At 37.2% G+C, this 21,405-nt stretch overlaps 1 protein-coding gene across 2 annotated transcripts; it reads right to left on the bottom strand.

Moving 5' to 3' along the window:
* Positions 1-12,993: 12,993 nt before the first annotated feature.
* LOC121994512 (acid phosphatase 1-like) lies at positions 12,994-14,447 on the bottom strand. 2 transcript variants are annotated; one of them, XM_042548521.1, is made up of 3 exons: positions 13,991-14,447; positions 13,642-13,874; positions 12,994-13,289 (listed from the first exon to the last, which is right to left on the bottom strand). In XM_042548521.1, exons 1-3 carry the CDS (start codon positions 14,429-14,431, stop codon positions 13,112-13,114), a joined length of 852 nt encoding a protein of 283 aa, XP_042404455.1. In that variant the 5' UTR covers positions 14,432-14,447; the 3' UTR covers positions 12,994-13,111. The 2 variants fall into 2 exon arrangements, with proteins under 2 accessions (XP_042404455.1, XP_042404456.1); XM_042548522.1 differs by having other exon boundaries at positions 13,642-13,854; positions 13,991-14,430.
* Between the last annotated feature and the right edge of the window lie 6,958 nt (positions 14,448-21,405).

Raw genomic sequence — 21,405 nt, 5'->3', positions numbered from 1 at the left:
CAGCTACAAAAGCTTGACCAGAGATCCTTGTAGATTCAGTCCTCTTCACCTCAAGTTCAACATAGCGTGAGACATTAGTGAAAGTCTTGATACTTTCACTACAAGTCAGATTATGTTTCATCGTTTCCCAAGAATCAGGAAATGAACGAATAATTACTTGAACTTGTTGTTCATTGGTCAACTCATGACCGACAGTTTTTAAGTCTCGAATCATGTTACCCATCTCCCTGAGATGTTGGACCATGGTAACATTCGAGCATTTTTTATAGCTATCAAACTTAATTGTTAGCTGACGGAGCTTACTAAGACTTACTGTATTTCTCTCTAAGGGCTGCTCAAACAGCATGAGCTAATGGTAATGACTCATACTAAAATACTAGGTCATCGATTATTGAACTAATTAATATTCCCTTAACAATGGAGTCCTTCCTTTTCCATGCCTTATAGACATCAAGGTCATATCCGTGTTGCGCTGTAGAACATCAGCAGGTTCGTCCATAAATTGATTTACAACCTCTAGAACTTCTTGTTCCTCAAGAATGCATTGTATCTTGAGGTACCATATTTTGTAGTTATCCCCATATAATTTTTCTCCTTTATTGAGTTCAACTATGATGTTTTTAGTTGTCATAATTTACATAAATAAATACATTATTTTTTATTTTAGGATAATTCATATGCATGTAATTAATTATTGATTCAGTGTAAATTAGAATTAGTTTACAAAATCAAGTAATAACTATGTTTCCACTTATCATTTGTATGTGCCAATCCAATCACCATTGATCAATTATATTACACATCCCATCAAATGAACCAATCATTGTCATATGAACTAATCATATATATATGAACAAATCATAAAATAACATGAACTAATCATTGAATTAAACATGAACGAATCATGAAATGAACTAATCATTTTCAAGTTTGTTAACATATAATATAACTTTTCATAACATAACTCTGTTTGTACATGACGATAGAAATTATTATATGACTCAAAAACTAAATGAGCTAATACTGTTCGTACATAATGACAATAAGTAGAACACTAGTAACATAGATAAACTAGTACCACTCCCACTAGGATAAATGATAGTACAGTGGCCAATTGTATCCCATTCATCCCAGACTCGACGATGGCATGATCAGCCTCAGAATTATCCTTTAGATCCATGTTTAGATCTATTTTTGGGATCTACTACATGTTGGGCCCCATGGTGTTTTGATGTGATCAACCAAGTTGGTTAGGTCCTGCTTTGTGTTTGATCCCTATGTCTGAGTGTGCAGGAGCTTAGGAGCACAGGAAGTCGAGCGGAAGACGCAGCTAGCGAGAAGGACGGCACGGGAAGGGAGCCGACGGGCTCGGTGCGTCCGAAGGACGAAAGAGCTGCGGAAGAGTACTCCGGTGGGCGTGAAGAGCGTGTGCGACGTTCGAGGGACGTTAAGCCGAGACGGAAGGCTGCTCGAGGAGAAGGCCGAAAATTGGGTTCAGGTGAGCCCTATTTCGGTTGGCCGAAATCACCCAAAAGAACGGAGCATCGGAAGCCCACGTAAAGGAGCTGGAAAAAGGAGCTGTGCTGGAAAATCCAGCTCAAGGCGCCTTCAACAGTCAAAATTGATCGTTTGCGCAGTGGATAAAGTTTTATCCGCTGACCGAGCTGGAGGCGCCTTGAACCCAGTTGGAGGCGCCTTGGACTCTCGGGATAAGATTTCCAGGACCTATATAAAGGCCCCTGGAGCTAGGAAAGAAAGAACAACTCAAGCAATCATTGTGTAGCCATTCCTAGCAATAGTTCTAAGCTTCCAAAGTGTAAAAGGCTTCTCCGCCTTCAAAGAAGGAGAATTTTTCTACTAAGTTCTTCATCGCCCTGGATTAACAACCGTCTTGGTTGTAACCAGGTTAAATCCCGGTTTTCTCTGTCTTTCTGTATTTAGTTTTTATTGCTTTACTATTTTATCACTATTGCACTAATTGAGTTGAAAGTACGAGGAGGGTATATTTTATTTTTGTTTACAGCAATTCACCGCCCTCTTGCCGGCCTCCGCTGCACCTACACTACACACGCTTTTGGATCTTCTTCTGATTCTTCAGGATCCATCTCTAAAGAGGAAATTCTTCGAGGTCTATTTCTAGATCCTCTTTAAATTCTTCAAGGTCCATTTATAGATCCTCTTCAAATTCTTCAAGGCCCATTTACGGATCCTTTTCATATTCTACAGGATTTGGATACTCCTTAGATTCTGCAGGATCCATTTATTTGGGATCTGGATCCTCTTCGGATTCTTCAGGATTTTATTCTAATTGAAGTAACTGCCGATACATCTCTAAATATGAGATGCACCCTTCAGAATAATTCCATAGTTGGTGTGTTATATCACTGAGATGTTCTAGCAATGACTGAACAAGAGCCCTTCTTCTATCTTTGTCTTGGACTGAATACCCTTCTCGCTAGAGTTTCCAGAATATCCAATCAATCCGACTAATAAGCCAACCGACTCTATGGTCCGGGTCATATTCCATCTCCTTCATTCATATTGACTTGTCATCGTGTATATTGTTCGTGATATCTAGAATTGAAAATAATGATGTCAATACAAAACCGACAAACCGGTAACAAAAATTAGTCAAATTCAGTTCCCACATATACATAGAACAAATATATACAGAATACATAAGTAAATAAGAAAAATAAATTTTCTTTATTTGGAGAGCCTCATGTGACTGACACATTGGATCTGTTGACCAGCTCCTGTGTTTGGTAGATCTTCTAATCAGAACTAATCTAATTCGGCAGGGATGTCTAATCTATATTTGTTCTGGTTTATATCTAACACATTTTAACAAATCTTGACTCATTAGACAATTTGACTTATTTGATCAAATCCGGCCTATTAGAACGAATCTGGTTTGATTTGATTAGCCCGACACATGTAATCAAATTATCTCAATTAATTTAATAATAAACTGCTCTAGTTAAATCAACCAATGGTTTGATCCAGATCTAGGTATTATTAAATCAAACTAGTCTGGTTAAATCGACCAATAGTTTGAACCAAACCTAGGTTTGATTGGACCAAGAGTTGGTTCAATTTTTTTAATTAATTAAACTATAAATTAATTAAACATGCATTAATTAATTAAATATTTTCAAAATCTAATCAAAATGTCATTTACCTTTTTTTAACTAATAAAAAAACTTGACTAATGATGTTTCTTTTTTATTTATAAAAATCAAAAAATTCTTACACACGGTGCTTCGTCAAAATTATTGTTCATCCCGTATTTTCTTTTGAATCGATTGAGATTGTATTCAATTGACTCAATTAAATGAATTGACTAAAACATAACAAAAATAACTTTAACACACATTCCATCTATTGATGAATCGATTAAGCACATGAATCACTGTACCGTGAAATTAATCGATTCAAATGTTCTTTTCAATTGATTCAAATGAATGAATCGATTGAGTAATCGATTAAAACATAGAAAAAAATTTACTATGCCATCAAAAACACTGTTCACCTTCCTCGTTTTCCCTTTTTCTTTTTTTACCCTGCACCTCTCCCCGTAACAAATACGGTGGCCAGCGGATCACCAGTCTTTCAAACACGCTTCTCTGTGTTCGCTGGCCACGGAAGCTGGTAGCCTGCTGACATTAATTGTAGATCACAATTTCGTTTAGCGGTGGCAGATCATGATTTTTGTTAACAAAATCGCGAGCAGAATAAAGGAAATTCTAGGGGTTTTCATGCACTTAAAACCAATAGCTCTGATACCAATGTTGTATCTAACAACATGAAACAAACACAAAATAAAACTGTAAATAACTCACAATGATCTCCCTAGATGAACTTGGTCATTGCTTGACATCAAAAGAGTGATCACGAACCAATATCGAAAAGCTATCCGCAAAGTTCATGAACCAAAACCCTCTACTGCTCGAATGTTCTTCACTGATATCGCTCTTGCTCTCTTGTTCTCTCTTCCTCTTGGTTTTGGACGCCAGATTATATAGGAAGAAAGCATCAGTTTGTAATCGATGCTTTGATGGCCTTCATTACATTAAACGTTGAGGGAGATGAACCAATCAACTCCTCAATGTTAAACGTTGAAAATGTTCATTTGCAACATTTCGAATCTTCTGCCAACTCTTATTAGTGGAAACAAAAATAATGGAAGTACTAGAATGAAATAACAAGAATGCAATATTAATTCCTTGATTATTTGGTCTCCAATCCAAGAGTCCACACGCATGATCAAGCTTCCATTATGATCGTCTCCTTCTCGAATCAAAACCGAAGGTGGAGAAACCATGATTTCTTCCTCTTACAAGATGAAAGAATAAGTTTGGGAGGAAGAGATTGAGAGTACGAAAACTTAGAGATTACTTGGAGAGCTTAAGGATGTTTTAGCATAAAAAAAGTTATCTATTCTCCAAGTTCCAAAAACTTCTTTTATACTTTTTTGTAGACATCAGTTGACTGGCGCTCACATCAATCGACTAATGAGCTCCAATGACACTCAGGGATTTGCCAGATTTTCTGCCCTTAAAATTTTAACCTTCACATATCAATCGACTGGTATTGACCATCAGTTGACTAGTAGACTGAGTAACTCTCTGTAAGTTTTCGGATCAAACATCAATCAACTGGTACACCTCAAAATTGAGGTTTAAGCAATTTAAGTATGATCCTTTCATACTTAAAACTTACCCTTGGTCTAGACTTATACCATGAAGCAACTTCCATTCGCCTTGCACCATTAGGATGCTTCCGAGCCCATGACTCTTCATCATTGTGCTTGCCTTCAAGTATTTCCTTTGGCTTCGTCATGCCAAGTCTTTCTTTGCCAAGAGGCTGCACCTCTTGAACTTCATCCGCCAAGACTACAAGCTTTAACTTTCTTTGCCAAGTCTTCATACCTAGACTTTCTTTTGTACCTGTCACTCAATATTCATGTTAGATCACTAGCATTGCATAACTTAAACTTATTTAACCAAACATCAAAAGTAAATAATACTTAGAGCAAGATTGCACCAACACTATTGGAAGATCAAGCATCAGCCAGGTAACATCCTCAGGCTATGGTGCAATGATAGGGTGTCAATACTGTTAGGATGGAAGGAATTTAGATATTTCTATAATGGTATGAAATTATTCACTTTGGGCATAAATCCTCATGATTTTATTTTTGAGCTTTACACAAAATACTTTATATTAATGGAGATATCTTTCCCTTATAAGTTTATGATTTTTTAATATGTTTTTAAGGTGAAACTTTATTTGAAACCTTACAACCCCAAAAATTTTCCTTCAAACGAAGGACCACATGACCCCCTCAGGTGAAAAGTATATTTGTTTAACATCCAATCCTTGACCCACCAAGTCTTCCTGCCTCTCGGTCCACCCGACCTACAAGAACTTCCTTACCCCTTAGTCCAACTAACTTACTAGGTCTTCCTTATGTAAGTACCCCGTGATGGTTTTGATGTGATCAACCAAGTCAAGTTAGGTCATATGTTTGTTTGATACCTTATATATGCAGGAGCTTAAGAGCATAGGAAGTCGAGCGAAAGACACAGCTAGCGAGAAGGAAGGCACGGGAGAAAATCGATGGGCTCGGTGCGTCTGAGGGAAGAGGTGCTGCAGAAGAGTATGTTGGTGGACGAGAAAGAAGCACGTGATGTTTCCAAGGGAATAGAAGCATAGCGGAAGCTTGCTCAAGGAGAAGGTTAAAAAATGAGTTTGGGTGAGCCCTATTCCGGATGGCCAAATCATCCAAGTGAATGGACTCGAAATGGAGGAACTGGACAGTCAACAAGGAGTTGATTATCCAAGCACCTGGACCAAGTATAGGCACTTCGATAGTCCAAGCACCCAAACCTCCTGGGGGCATCCCAGGGCACCTCCTCGAATAGCCCTATTCGAAGGTTGGTCAACACGGTTTGAGTACCCGGAGTTGTTCTAGGCGCCCGAACCAAATAAATTCTATCCAGGATGAACCATTGTGAACCATTGCATGGTGGATAAAGTTTTATCGAGGCCCAGGTGCTCAGACCCATTATAGGCACCCGGAGCTGCCATGTCAACAAATAGTCATATTTAACCAACAAGCTATAAATAAAACTCTGGTCTCAGTAGTTTAGAACAACACTAGCAAACGACTTCTGTACTTCAATTTCTAGTTCTGTTCTATACTATTTTGTGCTTTCAACATTATAAGAGGCTACTGCACCTTTGAAAGAAGGAGATTTTAGTGAGCTATAGTTGCCTTGGATTAGTAATCCTCTAATTATAAACTAAGTAAATATTCTTGCATATTTCTTTATGCATTTACTTTTTGTTTATTAATAAGTGTTTGCCTAATGTTGGGGTTCAATCAAAGTTCCACATTAGAAAAATTTGGTAAAGATCATGGGGTTAAAAGGATGCATGATATCTCCATTGGCATGAGACATTTTGGGGAGAGCCCAAGAGCAAAACCATGAGGGCCTAAGCCCAAAGTGGACAATATCATGCCATTGTAGAAATATGTGGGCATCCTTTGATCACAACAATTGGTATCAGAGCCATGGTCCAGACTAGATGTCATATGGAGTGGCCTTGAATGAAGTTGAGGGTGGGTTCGGGGTATGTCAGGTTGACCGGATGCTCATAGGGAGACCCGGAGTAGGTCGAGAGTGATTGGAACCGGATACTCGCATGGAGACCTGGAGCAGGTCAAGGTGACCAGATGCTTGCAGGGAGGCAAGTAGGTCAGAGTGACCGGATGCTCACAGGGATGCTCGAAGTAAGTCAAGGTGACCGGATGCTCGCGGATAGGCTCGAAGAAGGTCAAGATTGACCGGTCCAGCTGCTTATAAAGAGGCCCAAAATAGGTCAAGATGACCGGATGCTTGTAGTAGGTTAGGGTGACCAGATACTCGCGGAGAGACCCAAAGCAGGTCAGGATGATCGAATACTCATAGGGATGCTCAAAGTAGGTCAAGGTGACCAGATGTTCATGGATATGCACGAAGCAAGTCAAGATTGACCGGATTTAGTTGCTTACGGGGAGGCCTAGAACAAGGCAGGATGACCGAATGCTTGTGGGAAAGGCCCCAAAGCAGGTCAGGGTGACTAGATACTCATAGGGAGGCCTAGAACAAGTCAGGATGACTGGATGCTTGCGGAGAGGTCTGGAGCAGGTCAAGTTGACCAGATGCTCGCGAGGAGGCGAGTAGGTTAGGGTAACCAGATGCTCGCAGGGAGGCCTGAAGCAGGTCAAGGTGACCGAATTCTCGTGAGGAGGCCCAAAGTAGGTCAAGGTGACCAGGTGCAGATGCTTGCGGGGAGGCCCAGAGTAGGTCTGGGTGACCAAATGCTCGCGGGGAGTCTCAGATCATGAGAGTAATTGTGGTCTTTTCTTTGAGGGGAGAATTGTTGGGGTTCAATCAAAGTCCCGCATTGGAAAGATTTGACAAAAATCATGGGGTTAAAAGGATGCATGATATATTCATTGGCATGAGGCCCTTTGGGGAAAATCCAAGAGAAAAGCCATGAGGGCCTAAGTCAAAAGTTGACAATATCATGTCATTGTGGAGATATGTGGACATCCTTTTGCACAACACCTAACTTAGTCCAAAGATCGAGAAAGGATATTCTTTTAATCTCAGGAAATTCACCCTCCTCTTACCGGCCACCCGGGGACCTACACCTCATCTAGCCGCAACTAGGGCTTTTCAGCATGGCTGATCCATTGGGACTTCCTGTCTGATATTTGATCATCTTGATCAAGACACTAGAGCCCCCCACTTCCTTTGTTCGAGGTCAACATTCTACTCATATGACTCGATTAAATCATATCTCTTGTGTACTGTTGACGGTTAGACATTCTGGCAGTCCGAACTCTGATACCAATTGTTATGACCAAAGGAATTTAAATATCTCCATAATGTTATTGTAAATACCCCATGACAGTTTTGATATGATTAACCAAGTTAAGTTAGGTCATATTATCTTTTGATGCTTTGTGTCTAAGTGTGTAAGAACTTAGGAGCAAAGGGGGTCGAACAAAAGATATAGCTTACGAGAAGGATGACACGGGAGAGAGTCGATGGGCTCTGTACGTCCGAGGGATGAGGCGCTGTGGAAGAATACGCTGGTAGACGAGAAGAAAACTCACTGTAGTTCCGAGGGAAAAGAAGCCGGAGCAAAAGATTGCTCGAGAAGGTTGGAAAATGGATTCGGGTGAGCCATATTCCAAATATCCAAAATCACCCAAGCGAGCAGCCCTAGAACAAAAAACCCAGATTAAAAGTCAACATAGAGTTGACTCTAGTCCGGGCGCCCGGAGCTATTCCGGGCACCCAAACCCCTCGGTAGCCAGGGCGCCCCGAGCTAGCACCCTGGTCGAGGGTTGGTTTAGCCCGGTCCAGGCGCCCAGACCTGGTCCAGGTGTCTGGACCAGAAAACTTATTGAAACATCAACTATTGCAATCCTTTGAGGTGTGAATAAAATTTTATCAACGCCTAGGTGCTCTGAACCCTTCCAGGCATCGGGATCAGCACTATAAATACAACTCTGATCTTAGTAGTCAAAACAACACTTGTAAGCAACCTTCCATTCAGTTCTAATTTGTGATCTAGTGCTTAACTACTATAAGAGACTTCTCCTCTAGAAGGAGATTCGATAGTGAGCTTTAAAGGTCTTGGACTAGCAATGTTCTGATTACAAACCAAGTAAAAGATCTACCTCTACTTTATTTTTAATTAGTTTACTATTAACAAGTGTGTCTTAATTTAGTTTAAAAAGTCAAGAAAAGTTTTTCTTATTTTTTGTACAGGGTAATTCACCCCCTCTTGTCGGTCGCAAGGGACCAACAAGTGGTATCAGAGCTTAACCATTTTAAAAGGACTAACCACTAACCGAAGCACAGAAGACGATGATCGAACCGAGCATCTACCCACTAAAGTTCAAGGGGGAATTCGTGAACTGGAAAAGGAAAATGAAAGTATTCTTCAAAATAGATTTTGAATTATTAATTATTATGAAGTATGATTTTATAGCACCAAAGGACAAAGAAGAACATCAGTGGACAAAAAAGGAGCAAGCCAACTTCATGACAAATGGCAAGACAGAATTCCATCTGCTGAGCGTTTTACTTTCATAAGAAGTCAACCGATCGGAGCCTACAAGTCAACCAAGGAGCTCTAGGAGAAATTCTTAAAACTACACGAAGAGACCTCAGAGGTAAAACTAGTGAGATGGGACTTGCTCCGGAACCAGATCAGTAATCTCCGATTAGAAGAAAGTGAAACTGTCGCACACATCTACTCAAGGGTCAAAGAACTCATTACCGGACTCATGAATCTCAAAGAAAAGATAAGCAACCGAGATTCAGTAAGGTATGTGTTTAACGCATTTTCTAGGACTCCTGAATAGTCAGCCCTAATAGATGTATATTTCATCTCTAGGGGCTTAGAGATAAGTAATGTAGAAGAATTATTTTCAACGTCTGAAATTCATAAATCTAGATATGCAGATCTAAAAATGAAGATGAAACAGAATATTGCCCTAAAGGCAAAAATGGATGAACCAGAATCCGAAACTTCTCTTGATGATGATGAAACGACATTCATAGTAAGGAAGTTCAAAAGTTTTTTTAAATTAATAAGTTTAATCAAGTGCAGGGCAAAAGAAGAAAAAGAAAAATAAGATACTATCATTGCAATGAAGAAGGGCATGTCAAAGACAACTATCCAAAACTGAAGAACAAGGACAAGGAAAAAGACAAGAGCGACCTAAAAGAAACACAAGAATCTAAAAGTGACATGGGACAAAATATCATCATTAGATTCAGACCTCGTGGCCTATGCCAAACTTGCCATCAATGCAAGTTCTTTGACCAAACCCCACTGATGGACCTAAAGAGCTCTGATTGCATCCATTTCAATTTCTGTGGATTTCTGAGATTGCAAGGAGTTCAAATATGCTATCCATTATTTATTTCAACTTCTCAAAGGTGTTAAAATGTAATAAGAAAGAATCACTAAAATTCTCCACATTGAGCCTGATATGATTCCATATCAGGCCTTATATCATTCCATATCAGGCACACATTGGGCCTGATATGATTCCATATCAGGCTCAACGTAGAGAATTTTGGCGATTCTTTCTTATTACATTTTAATACCTTTGAGAAGTTGAAATAAATAATGGATAGCATATTTGAACTCCTTGCAACCCCCAGGAACTAAAATGGATGCAATCGGAGCTCTCTAGGTCCATTAGTGGATTTTGATCAAAATCCACTGATAGATCTAGAGAGCTCTGATTACACTCATTTCAGTTCTTGTGGATTTCTGGGAGTGCAAGGAGTTCAAATATACTATACATTTTTTATTTTGGCTTCTTAGAGGTGTTAAAATATTTTTAGAAGAATCAACGTGCAAAAGAGAGGAAAAAAAGGAGAGGAAAGAGAAGAAACGTTGCATGCATAGGAAGAAAGAGAAGAGAGAAATGACAGAGAAAATAAAAAAGAAAAATAATTAGGAGAGTAGAATGGGAAAAACACTGTAAAAATGTGCATCCTTTAGTAAATAATAAAGTAGCATGCGACTTTTGGTAAATTTAAAAACTTGGATACGTCTTTTGATAAATTGTCGAAAAAAATTTAAATTTTTTGACCATTGTATTATTTTTCTATGATTTTTTCTAAAAAAACATATTTTAAATATTAAAAAAAATTGTTTTTGTTCAATTGTTGAAAAATATTTTTTTATAAAAATACTCACTTTATTATATTCTCATAAACTTTTTCACGATTTGTTGAGTCTGGAAACTATTTTTAAACTTTTTTTTTTAAATTCAACTTTTCGTAGAAGATAAACTATATTGCTTAAATTAAATCCATAATTTTATAAAAATTTTATAATAGCTTTGGATATATCTGCTTACCTGTTGTAAAAAATTTTTAAATTTTTGAACGATTAAACATAATTCTAAAATTATTTTTTCAAAAAATTATTTATAAATTATAAAAATCCATATTTTTGAAATTTAAACTTTGATGATTTTTTGAGATACTAGTCACTGTATTTTTAGCCCTTAGACTTTATTTTAAATTTATTTCAAATTACTTTCATGTCATATCCCTATTTTTAATATGATCAAAGGAGGAGAAGTAGGGGTAAAGTCTAGGGGAGGGCAACATCTTGATTTTTGCATACTTTTTTTATTTGTAAAATTTATAGTTGCTATTTTCCTATTATTTGTTTTTAGTTAACCTTAACTTAACTTGGGTTGCTCATATTAAAAAGGAAGAGATTGTAAGTACCCCGTGATAGTTTTGATGTGATCAACCAAGTCAAATTAGGTCTTGTTGTCCTTTGATACCTTCTGTCTAAGTGTGCAGAAACTTAGGAGCACAAGAGGTCGAGCAAAAGATGTAGCTAGCGAGAAGGATGATACGGGAGAGAGCCGAGGAGCTTGGTGCATCAGAGGAACGAAGCACTGGGAAGAGTATGCTAGCGGACGAAAATGAAACACGTGGCGATTCTGAGGGACGAGAAGCCAAATTGGAAGGTTACTCGAGAAGGTCGGAAAGTGGGTTCGAGTGAGTCATATTCTGAAAGGCTGAAATCACCCATGCGAGCGGAAGATCCGAACCAAAAATTAACATGGAGTTGACTCTGGTCCGGGCACTCGGAGCTATTTTGAGAGCCCGAATTTGGTCCAAGTGCCCGGCCCCCAGGACAGCCAGTGCACCCACATTTGATCCAGGCGCCTGGACCCCCGGAGAATTAATTTGCTCGTAGGGGTGAATACCTAGTGCTCAAAAGAAGTAATAGCTAGGTAACAATTAAATGCTCTACCTTTTTCTTTTAAATTGTATGAAATTGATTATTGTTATTGTTATAGCATAACTTTTTGCCCCTACTGCTTGGTGCAATGATATACAGAAAAATGAGTTTACCCGGTAATGAGGGTTCAATTCCCACATTGTAAATAAATATTTGTGATCATGTTTGAAGATTTACCGACCCTCAATGGAAAATTTTTATTGAATCGAACTGGTCAATAAATAAAGGATAGAAATATTTGGGTAATTGAACATTTTATTTTATTTATAGACCCATCCTTTTATTCATATGGTAAAAGATAATTCGCTCGTCCTCAGTGTCCTCGTCAACCCGTCTTTAGGTCAACACGGAGGAGGTAAATCACAAGTGGCTACTAGTCATTAATACAAATGGTCAAGACATAGAAGAGATTATGCTCGGTCCCATCCTTTTATTCAGGTCTTACAGGATTGATGCTTTTCCATTTAATGCATGTTTATTATTCAGCATGTTGTTGAAGAATTTGATAGATTAAATCAATGTTGCTTAATGAAAGTATGCTTGTCTTAGGCTAAAATGAAAGTTTTATAAGATTCTCTATTTATAAGTCTTTGGAATTTGAGAGGTTCGTTTAAGAAACTAAGATTTTGTTTATTTATTTATGTTTTTATGTAAAAATCCCATTTGAATCAACAAATAACTTCTTGCCATGTGAAAATGTTGTCCATCACATTGCATTCAACTTGATATAGGTATTACCTCCAAATATGTTCTGGTTCAGTTATATAGCTAATGGAATAATCTCAAGTGCTAGCGTTGAACCTAATAACCTATAGTTTTTTGGTATTCACTGTAACCACAACTTGTTACAACAAATGTGTATAGCATGGTATTCATTATTTGCTTTTCAAACATGTCTATAAAGCCTCTTATGATGATTTGTGTATTACTTTTCACCATTTCATTTAAGATATTCAAAAACTATGAAATGGTTGCTTCTGCTAATTGAGGGTAGTGATACTTTACAGATTCGACTTCATGTTTGCAGGGAGAATAGATTCCTGAGAGAGATTGTTAGTCGTTTAAACTTGTTGAAAATTTAGAAGTAATTACAAATATTACTGTACATGTTTCTTAATATATCATTTAGTCTAGTATTGATTTAGGATCTCAATGTTCATTCATTCCAAGCTTATAAAACTTCATAGCTAGGGTCAATCCACTTTCTCTGCTATGAGATAAAACACAGCATTGCGAGTTCAATTAGAGTTGAGTTCTGTCATGGTATAAAATACATGGGATTTGGAATTTTAAATGTGCGATCCCCAACGCATTCTCCTAACAAATCACTCCACTGATCTCCAACATTGCCTCTGATCCTGTATCCCTCTGCCACTAATTGCCTTCTAATAGTAGATTTGTAGGGTACTGCCCCATATCCTCTGTAAGCAGCGCTTCTGCAAGTTGAGCTAGGTGTTTGTAAAGATAACCACTACTTTACATATAGCAAGTTGATTCCACAATTTAATAATAATAATAATAATAATAATAATAATAATAATAATACATTACAGATAACAATATCTATCAATTTGATGTCAAATGAGAACTTTTGACCCTTATTAGTCAAAGATTAGTCAACCGGGTATGAACACAGATAATCAAGTATATAAGTTTACCCGAAACTTCATTGTTACCATGTTTCCATGATTAATCAATTTGAGGATATATAATTCATATAAAGAAAGATATGTTTAGAATGCTACGGTTATTTTAAAATATATATATATTTATTATTCTAATTCTCACCTCATGATCAGTCTGTGATGGCCATCAAATCCCTGAGCTGCCAGATTTTCAACCGTGGAAGCTCCCAAAACGTCCTCGCTTCTTCCAGTGACCAGAAAAACCTGAAACCCTCTCTCCATCAGCTTCCTGTAAACCCCAAGCACTTGAGGGATTGCAGGGCAAGCCCCTCTCAGTACCCAGCTCACGTATGCCCTCGAGTCGTACGGCTCCCCCCTAACGATCGATGTATATATCTATGATTAATCGTCACAAATGAATCCTAATTGGGAAGTAATTGTGGAATCAAGAATCAAATTAAGGCAACAGCTAGCGACAGAAAATCGCATGAATTGATTGATTGATTGATTACCCGAAGTGCTTCTCCTTGTAGTAGGGGAGGTTGGAGAGGCAGGTGTCGTCGACGTCGAGAATCCATGCATCCTTGCCGTCGGCGGCGGCGCTGCCGCCGAGGTAGATCGCGATCTGGTCGGCGACCGCGGCGACGTCGCTTCCGTACTGGCCGCCCAGCATGTAGCGCTCCACGTGGCCGACGCATTGCGGCGGGACGGTGCGCCACCCTTGGGCATTGTTGGCCTCCACCGCCATCCGCCAGCTGAGGCAGAAGCAGGCATCCGGCGACGCCATGGCCGATGGAGCTTCTTGATTCGCTCTCAGCAATTGGCGTGGCGTGATTGGTGATCATATCCGTAAATATAGAGCGATGGCGATTGACCCTTTCCACCGCGGATGGAGATTTGGCGTTGACTTTGAATGGAACGATTAATTGGAACTCGCAAAGATAGAAAACCATAAGACCTCGCAAGTGTTTAAATTCTTGAGATGAGTTCATAAACGGAAGAAGAAAGAAAAGGAAGAAGTTTCTGTGGTGCTTCACGGTTTCATATTTGATTCAGACTTTTCATCACAAAATGATATCATCCTTCAAAATCAAATATTAATTTCTTTGTCTTTCCATAACTGAAAAATTAGATTTGCTAAAGGCAACTTCCTAGGAAACTTACAATCACGCATTAATTTTGCATGGAATTCTTCTCAAAGCTGTCTAACATTAATAGAAAAGATAATTAAACACAAAATGGGAAAGAAATCTTGTTGAAGTTTCCTATATTAACTCAACGATACAATCTAAGATGGAAGAACCAGGTCTCATTAAGATTTCTCTTATTTGTTTAATTTTAAATCGAAAAGTTCAAACCTTGAGCAAGAATGTCAGAAATCATCAGCAGAAGAAAAATCCAAGACAAAATGCAGCAATCAAGTTTATTAGAATTCTCTATTTTAGAGAGCTAAAATATGTCTGATCGATGTTTGTTGACAGTGGTCAAGATTAACTCTCCCCATACTCCACGTTATTGCCTAGTTAATATGAATGCATTTACTTAGTTATCTGTCCACTTGAGAGTTGACTTGACTACATTGTCTTTATATGTTTCTTGAGGATCATGATTCAGCAACGACGGCAATTGCCGACTTCCCATGATGATTTTTAAATGATCATTAATTCGAATCCGATCCCTAAACTTAGCCTTAGACTTCATTTCATTTCATGGTGACAAAAAGGTGAATACATTTTATCCTCAACGTCCCCGTCAATCCGTCCCAAAATCAACACGGAGGAGGAAAATCATGGACGGCTACTATTCTTTAGAATATTTACTAACACATAAGAGAGACATTTATCTCGACTTTGTTAAGATTCAAATTTCAGATCTCATGATGATAATACTTCATGAGCTAGTCACTAGAGTGTCTCAAGGAGACTTCATTTCATTTCAATAGAAAGAAAGGAGAGAGAGATCGAGAAGAGAAAGGATGATAAACATGGGTCATAAATTAATTAAGCGTATGCATTTTGAATTGCCATCTCCTACTACATCATGTAAACAATGATCCGAAATTGTGATTTTCAAATATAGTATAATGGATGATTTGAGGCTTGTGCTTGTAGAAGTTGAAATTAGTATTTGTGCGATGTAATTCCTTCTGTAAGATCAATCTATAAAGAGACTTCATAATATTATGGGAAAAAATCAATAGAGCATTCCATTTTTTCCAAATCAATAGAGCGGCACCCACTTTGATTTTTTTTTTTTTAATTTAAAAAGAACGTCTTATCCCATCGACAACAATTAACCAACAGTCTTTCCGCACATTGTTCTTATTATTATCTCCAGCTAGCCTATATATCCTAATTCCTATCTAAAACTTCAACCAATGGTGACAGCTTTTACATTTCTAGTAATTACGATTTCGTAGCTACTATCGTTTGGTAGTTATTATAATATAAATATCAAATAAATGTATAGTACTTACGATTTCGTAGCGACTACAATATGAATAGTAGATACATAGTTACTACAACATAAATATTTTTGAACATATTAAATATGTGTTATAATAGCTATGGTTAATATATCATAATTATTACAATGCCCCGAATTAGAAATATAGGCGAGAGATAGTAATGAGAATAATGTACTCGATCGCAGTTGAGTAATTATACATTGGTTTCTTATAAGGTGGATGAGATGTTATTTTGATAAAAAAAAAAAAAAAAATGGAATACCCCTTTAATGATTCTAAAAAATAAAGTCCTTCTTTTAATTTTTGCCTAAATATTTTTGTCATTGTCACGGTCTCAAACACAATTAAACATTTTTTTGGTTAAAATTATATGAAAGGTGTTGAATAGGTGAATGGAGAAGAAATAGAAGAGGAAAGAGGTTCCATTGTGAATGAGACTTTAGTCCCACATTGGAAGTTTCAAGGTATTTTTATTGGTTTATATTGATTCACATACATTGAGAATATGAACAAATGCATCGGGAGAGGCTCTCTCTTATGCGTGGGTGTGCAGGGAGTGCAAATCCAGAGTCCAGATTGCATTGAACCAAGTTGGCTCGTGTGCGAGCGCGACCTGTGCACATGAATGCCGGACCGATCGGGACAAAATTTTCTGGCTATTGATCCGGACTCCTATATAAGGAGGCTCAGGTGCTTGGTCGGGGAAATAGGCAACCCTTATAAGCCTCGATCAGCTCGCTTGATCGGCCAGTCTCTTTGACAGTCCGACCTGTCTGCTACTCGATGTGTCTGCTCTATGTAATTTTTTAAATTCAACTAAGTCCCTTAAAATCTCTGGTAACATATTGTATTCCAACAAAAGGAATATGAATAAAATGTAAATCAATTAAAGGATGAAAATGCTTTCCGTCGATCTAAAAATTGTATCTAGCCGCCACTCGAGTCAATGAATATTACTAGATAAAGAAAAGACAAAGAAAAAGAGTGTTAATCTATGGCTCTAAATTTAGGTCACTGCTACAAACCACAAGGACGAAACAAAGACCCTCCGACTATTAGAGGTGAACTAAAACCTTTACAAAATCGGCAAAGCAATGCATGGGTTGACTAGAATTCTAAAACTAACTCCGAGAAGGAAGCATGAAAAGTTTGAAACCTCCACCACTAAGCTATGAATTAGGATAGGGTTTATAGGGCCGACCAAATCAAACTATCTACTCTGAATCATGAACTTAATTAACAACATCGACAACAACTAAACAATTAAAGACCCTCCGACAGCAACCCTTATAAGCCTCGATCAGCTCGCTTGATCGGTCAGTCTCTTTGACAGTCCGACCTGTCTGCTACTCGATGTGTCTGTTCTATGTAATTTTTTAAATTCAACTAAGTCCCTTAAAATCTCTGGTAACATATTGTATTCCAACAAAAGGAATATGAATAAAATGTAAATCAATTAAAGGATGAAAATGCTTTCCGTCGATCTAAAAATTGTATCTAGCCGCCACTCGAGTCAATGAATATTACTAGATAAAGAAAAGACAAAGAAAAAGAGTGTTAATCTATGGCTCTAAATTTAGGTCACTGCTACAAACCACAAGGACGAAACAAAGACCCTCCGACTATTAGAGGTGAACTAAAACCTTTACAAAATCGGCAAAGCAATGCATGGGTTGACTAGAATTCTAAAACTAACTCCGAGAAGGAAGCATGAAAAGTTTGAAACCTCCACCACTAAGCTATGAATTAGGATAGGGTTTATAGGGCCGACCAAATCAAACTATCTACTCTGAATCATGAACTTAATTAACAACATCGACAACAACTAAACAATTAAAGACCCTCCGACAGCAACCCTTATAAGCCTCGATCAGCTCGCTTGATCGGCCAGTCTCTTTGACAGTCCGACCTGTCTGCTACTCGATGTGTCTGTTCTATGTAATTTTTTAAATTCAACTAAGTCCCTTAAAATCTCTGGTAACATATTGTATTCCAACAAAAGGAATATGAATAAAATGTAAATCAATTAAAGGATGAAAATGCTTTCCGTCGATCTAAAAATTGTATCTAGCCGCCACTCGAGTCAATGAATATTACTAGATAAAGAAAAGACAAAGAAAAAGAGTGTTAATCTATGGCTCTAAATTTAGGTCACTGCTACAAACCACAAGGACGAAACAAAGACCCTCCGACTATTAGAGGTGAACTAAAACCTTTACAAAATCGGCAAAGCAATGCATGGGTTGACTAGAATTCTAAAACTAACTCCGAGAAGGAAGCATGAAAAGTTTGAAACCTCCACCACTAAGCTATGAATTAGGATAGGGTTTATAGGGCCGACCAAATCAAACTATCTACTCTGAATCATGAACTTAATTAACAACATCGACAACAACTAAACAATTATATAAATCCCAACTAACTTAGGAATTTAAATCAATCATCATAAGGTTCCCTAACTTGGTCTCTTTCTCCTAGTTGACTTGGACGCCGTAAATTTTGACATTAAATTGGTTGTCGTAGGACGGCCAGGTCAACTTTTGGAGCAACATGTGGATCGTATTCATGTGGTCGTCAATTCCGAAACCATAAATTGATGTGCCCAACATTTTTTTATATATATATCTAAGTTTTGAATCAATTAATCTAATAGATGATCAATTTTCGGTCCTATGAAAATTTTTTATTGATCAATAATATTAATTTGAAAAGTTTTCAGTCTTATAAAAGTATTTCATTGACTAATAATATTAATTCAGGAAGTGTAAATAAATTCTAATAGACAATCCAATATTAAGAGTGATTCGAATACTATAAAGTATGAATTGTCCAGTATAAAAATTGAACTCTCATGTTCATAAGAGGTAATCCTATCTCATATAGCATCTTAATATGCCCCAGGGTTAATTGGCTTGTCTATAAAAAAAAAAGATAAGTCTAATTAGTCTTATTGACTAGTTCTAAATTAATCTTACAGAATTTTTCTACCAGTAATTAAAATAAATTGGGAATAGCAGGCGGCCAAAAAACTCAGTATCCTTTGATTACGTGTTTTATTTGAAAGAATTTTTTTTATAAATTCGTCATAGTTGAGATCGAATCACGAGTGTCTGGATGATAATCTGGATACCCTATCGTTGCATCATAATCCCAGGACAATTTGACGTGTTCATTGAAAAAAAATGATAAACTCATTTAGTTTCATTGACTATCCCTAAATGATCAGTTTAATTTAATAGAATTTTTTCATCGGTCGTCAGGATAAATCCAAAACAACATGTGATAGACAATTTAAGAATTTCATCCCGGGGACAAAAACGTGTCCATCGAAGAGCACTTGCTGGTGGTTCAAACGCGTTAATCAAATTAAATTAAATGGGTTGTCACAACAATCAATCAAATTAATGCATGGAAGGCATGTGTTTCTTGTTTCTTCATGTACGCCTTTCTATATCTTTATATCTTTGTGTATGTTTCTTGCTGCTTCTTATGTTTCTTTGAAAAGATTAATTAAGGATTTAGACTTTCACCTGCAGGAACGTTCAAGTGCTTCGAGCATGGGCGAAAAGTTGTCAACATAGAGCTTTTTTTTTTTTAATTGTCGACTTAGAGTTTGTATTATTTGGGTTGGTTAAGGAGGGCAATACATGATAGAGCCCCCACATGTATAGGGCAAAAAGCATGTGCTCTAAAGAGCAAAATAAATACATTATAGAGTTCCCTCATGTACATATGTGGTGATATGTTTTGGGGTGATCATTTTGGTACTATAAAATTTTTTATCAACAACTAAAGTAAAATCGAGAAGTACTTACAGTATGCACTCTAGAAGTCAAGTATCTTTTAGTTACGTGTTTCATTTGAAAAAAAAAATCTCTAAATATATCATAATTAGAGATAAACATATAGATGACAACTTGAATATTCTATCAATGCAGTATAACCCTAAGGGTATACTAAAAGATCAAGAAGATAAATCTGTTGAAGGTCAATTTTTAAAAATACATAAATTATCCTCCGAATTTATTTAGTTGGCGAACCACTAGAAAAATCATTTGCCTTTTACTTTAAATTAGTAGAGTAAAATCTAAACACCCAAAATATATCAAGAAAAATAAATAAGAATATTATAAAGCAATATAATAATGAGAAATATTTTTTTTTCTCTTATTTCAACTCAGGACCCAAAGCATTCTAGATCATGTTACTCAATTCCTTTCTCTTATTTCTAATCGAAAACCATATTTTACCTTCTAACCGATAAGAAAGCAACAGGATCTTGTGGAGACACTGCCGTGACCATTAGGAGTCTTTTAGATTTCTGTTGATGAAATCGTCGTCTTAGTGATTTATGTAGGTCGACCCTATATATTTTAAAGAGAATAAATCAAGAGGTTATTTAATCTTAGTTGAGCGTCTTTACTAGACAGATGGTATGAGATAATCCTAAGTAGTATTTATATCTATTGGGAATCGAATCATATCTCTCTAGTGGTAAGCTCTATCTAAGTATCAACTCGGTTATATCCATGGAACAGTACTCTTTTAGACCTCAAAACAAGCATGAAGAGGATGATGAAGACTAATTCTTACGTTAAATTAGAGACCCATCAATCCTCCTCAATGATGATGTCATCAAGAGATAAGGATTAACCATATGCTCAAGGGAAGAAGAAGAGTGTATCTTGTTAGAATACTCCAACGAGTTAGAGGAGAGGGTGATTAGCTCCAATCACTTCGTTAATAATTTGTTATAGCAAAAACTCGAAGCAAATGTTAAGATCCTTGATTTTACTTAGTATCCACCTCATTAAGATGACTAATCCAAAGATTCACTTTCTTTACTCACAGTACACTATAAATCCTCCTTCTAAGAGGCGGAGAAGCCTCATATAAACTCCAACACAAGAATACATGATAAATGCAACAAAAGATACAACAAGAACAAGAAAATGAATAATACAATGTGGAAACTTTGCTCTTGATCTCTTGTTGATGTGGATCGTCTCTTAATACTTGGAAATCCAACAACACTTTGTTCTAAAAACCTTCAAGAACTGGCAGAAAGAATCGAAGAAGAAGTCATGCGTTTGAATCTTCGTTGGTCTTTATATCCCACAGATTAGAACTCCCAACCGCCAATTGATTGTCACATTAGATCCGAGCGCATCCAATGTTCACTCGTGATCAAGCTTAATCAATTAAGCCTCTCATGATATCCTCAATCGATTGAGATTCTTCCCAATCAATTCAACATAATGTAATGCACTGTGCTTCAGCTTCCAATCGATCACTTTATCGCTTGGGTTCAGGGTGAATCGATCACCTAATCGATTTACCATGCACTTCGCAAAGAGATGAGCGATTGGCATAGATCTCAATCGATCACATGATCAATTACCCAATCCTAATTTGCTTAACCCGAGTCTAGGGTTCTCTTGCCCAATCTCTAGTCAACCG

This window comes from Zingiber officinale, chromosome 6A (genome assembly GCF_018446385.1).
Source record: "Zingiber officinale cultivar Zhangliang chromosome 6A, Zo_v1.1, whole genome shotgun sequence".
Lineage (NCBI taxonomy): Eukaryota > Viridiplantae > Streptophyta > Magnoliopsida > Zingiberales > Zingiberaceae > Zingiber > Zingiber officinale.
This window is presented reverse-complemented; position numbering and strand designations above follow the sequence as displayed.